The following is a 2,120-nucleotide window of genomic DNA, read 5'->3' as shown; positions in this document are numbered from 1 at the left end:
AGGGAGGAGGGAGGAGGGTTCGGGATGGGGAACACATGTATACCTGTGGCGGATTCATTTTGATATTTGGCAAAACTAATACAATTATGTAAAGTTTAAAAATAAAATAAAATTAGAGAAAAAAAAAATAAATTACATGGTACAATTCAGGATCTACAGTATAATTCTTCATTTTAACGGAAACATAATAAAATTAAGCAAAAATTAAAAAAAAAAAAAAAAAAAAGATGGTGCCTTGGATGATCTGTATACTTTATGAGAATTTTTAAGAGTCAGATTAAAATGGCTGACCAGAGAAGGAAATGGCAACCCACTCCAGTCTTCTTGCCTGGAGAATCTCCATGGACAGAGGTGTCTGGTGGGTACAGTCCATGAGGTGGCAAAGAGTTGGACATGACTGAGCGACTAAGCACAGAATGACTGACCATGATTTTCCTTTCTTTATCTAGGAATGAACTGGTTGATGGAAACTGTCTGCCTGATTCATTCTAAGGGGGATCCCAAGTGGATCCAATCTGTGCCCATTGGGGAGCGCTCCCCTTGGGTAGAGGCTTTCAGTGGGTATAATCTACTAAAAGATAAGGAAGGCCCACGTTTCATCACTTCTCACCTCTTTGTCCAACTCTTCCCCAGGTCTTTCTTCAAGTCCAAGGCCAAGGTCAGTGCACGTAGTCAAGATAGGCTTGATCAATACTCATTAAACTTTAACTTACCTAGCAACCAGTTGAAGATCTGATTGAAATGCAGTTGTATTCAGTAGGTATGTGCTGGTCCTGACATTCTGCTTGTACACACCCCAGCTATGCTAAGTACAAAGCTATAGATCATTCCAGAGGTTCTATTAGCCAAATGTAAACCAGAGACAAAGAGAAACCATAATGTCCAAACCTTAGAAAACCACATTTAAAGCCTAACAAGAATTTATAAGTGTATTATACCCTAGATAACACTCCTTTGCCAAAGAATGTTCAAACTACCACACAATTGCACTCATTTCACATGCTAGCAAAGTAATGCTCAAAGTTCTCCAAGCCAGGGGTCAACAATACATAAACCGAGAACTTCCTGATGTTCAAGCTGGATTGAGAAAAGGCAGAGAAACCAGAGATCAAATTGCTAACATCCGTTGGGTCATCAAAAACCAAGAGAATTCCAGGAACACATCTACTTCTGCTTCATGGACTACACTAAAGCCTTTGACTGTGTGGACACAACAAACTGTGAAAAATTCTTCAAGAGATGGCAATACCAGACCACTTGACCTGCCTCCTGAGAAATCTGTATACCGGTCAAGAAGCAGCAGTTAGAACTGGAGATGGAACAACAGACTGGTTCCAGATCGGGAAAGGAGTATGTCAAGGCTGTATGTTGTCACCCTGCTTATTCGATTTGTATGCGGAGTACATCATATGAAATACCAGCCTGGATGAAGAACAGCTGGAATCAAGATGCCAGGAGAAATAATAATAAACTCAGATATGCAGATAATAGCAGCCTGATGGCAGAAAGGGAAGAAGAATTAAAAAGCCTTTTGATGAAAATGAAAGAGGAGAGTGAAAAAGCTGGCTTAAAACTCAACACCCAAAAAATGAATCATTTTTTGATTCATTCAGTTCAGTTCAGTCGCTCAGTCATGTCCAACTCTTTGCAACCCCATAGACAGCAGCACGCCAAGCCTCCCTGTCCATCACCAGCTCCCGGAGTTTACTCAAACTCATGTCCATTGAGTCAGTGATGCCATCCAACCATCTCATCCTCTGTCATCCCCTTCTCTTCCTGCCTTAATCTTTCCCAGCATCAGGGTCTTTTCAAATGAGTCAGTTCTTCCCATTAGGTGGACAAAATATTGGAGTTTCAGCTTCCGCATCATTTCCCTTCCATTGAATATTCAGGACTGATTTCCTTTAGGATGGACTGGTTGGATCTCCTTGCAGTCCAAGGGACTCTCAAGAGTCCTCTCCAACACCACAGTTCAAAAGCATCAATTCTTTGGTGATCAGCTTTCTATATAGTCCAACTTTCACATCCACACAGACTACTGGAAAAACCATAACTTGGACTAGATGGATCTTTGTTGGCAACGTCATGGCTCTGCTTTTTAATATGCTGTCTAGGTTCAT

The 2,120-nt window shown here is 41.0% G+C and overlaps 1 protein-coding gene across 5 annotated transcripts in view; it reads left to right on the top strand.

The window, feature by feature from the left end:
• The window catches only part of LOC104995597 (bile salt sulfotransferase-like), a 23,322-nt gene that overhangs the window by 9,815 nt on the left and 11,387 nt on the right, over positions 1–2,120 (top strand). For all 5 annotated transcript variants that reach the window (XR_826069.1, XR_826068.1, XM_010849533.1 and 2 more), the window contains exon 2: positions 450–658. Coding sequence is in view for 3 of the 5 variants with exons in the window: in XM_010849533.1 (XP_010847835.1) it covers positions 450–658 (209 nt within the window). In the remaining 2 variants the exon portion in view is untranslated. The remainder of the gene's footprint in view (positions 1–449; positions 659–2,120) is intronic.

The sequence above is a fragment of the Bison bison genome, unplaced genomic scaffold (assembly GCF_000754665.1).
Source record: "Bison bison bison isolate TAMUID 2011002044 unplaced genomic scaffold, Bison_UMD1.0 scf7180017864285, whole genome shotgun sequence".
Lineage (NCBI taxonomy): Eukaryota > Metazoa > Chordata > Mammalia > Artiodactyla > Bovidae > Bison > Bison bison.
Note: the sequence above shows the minus strand (reverse complement) of the source record. Positions and strands in the feature narration are given on the sequence as shown.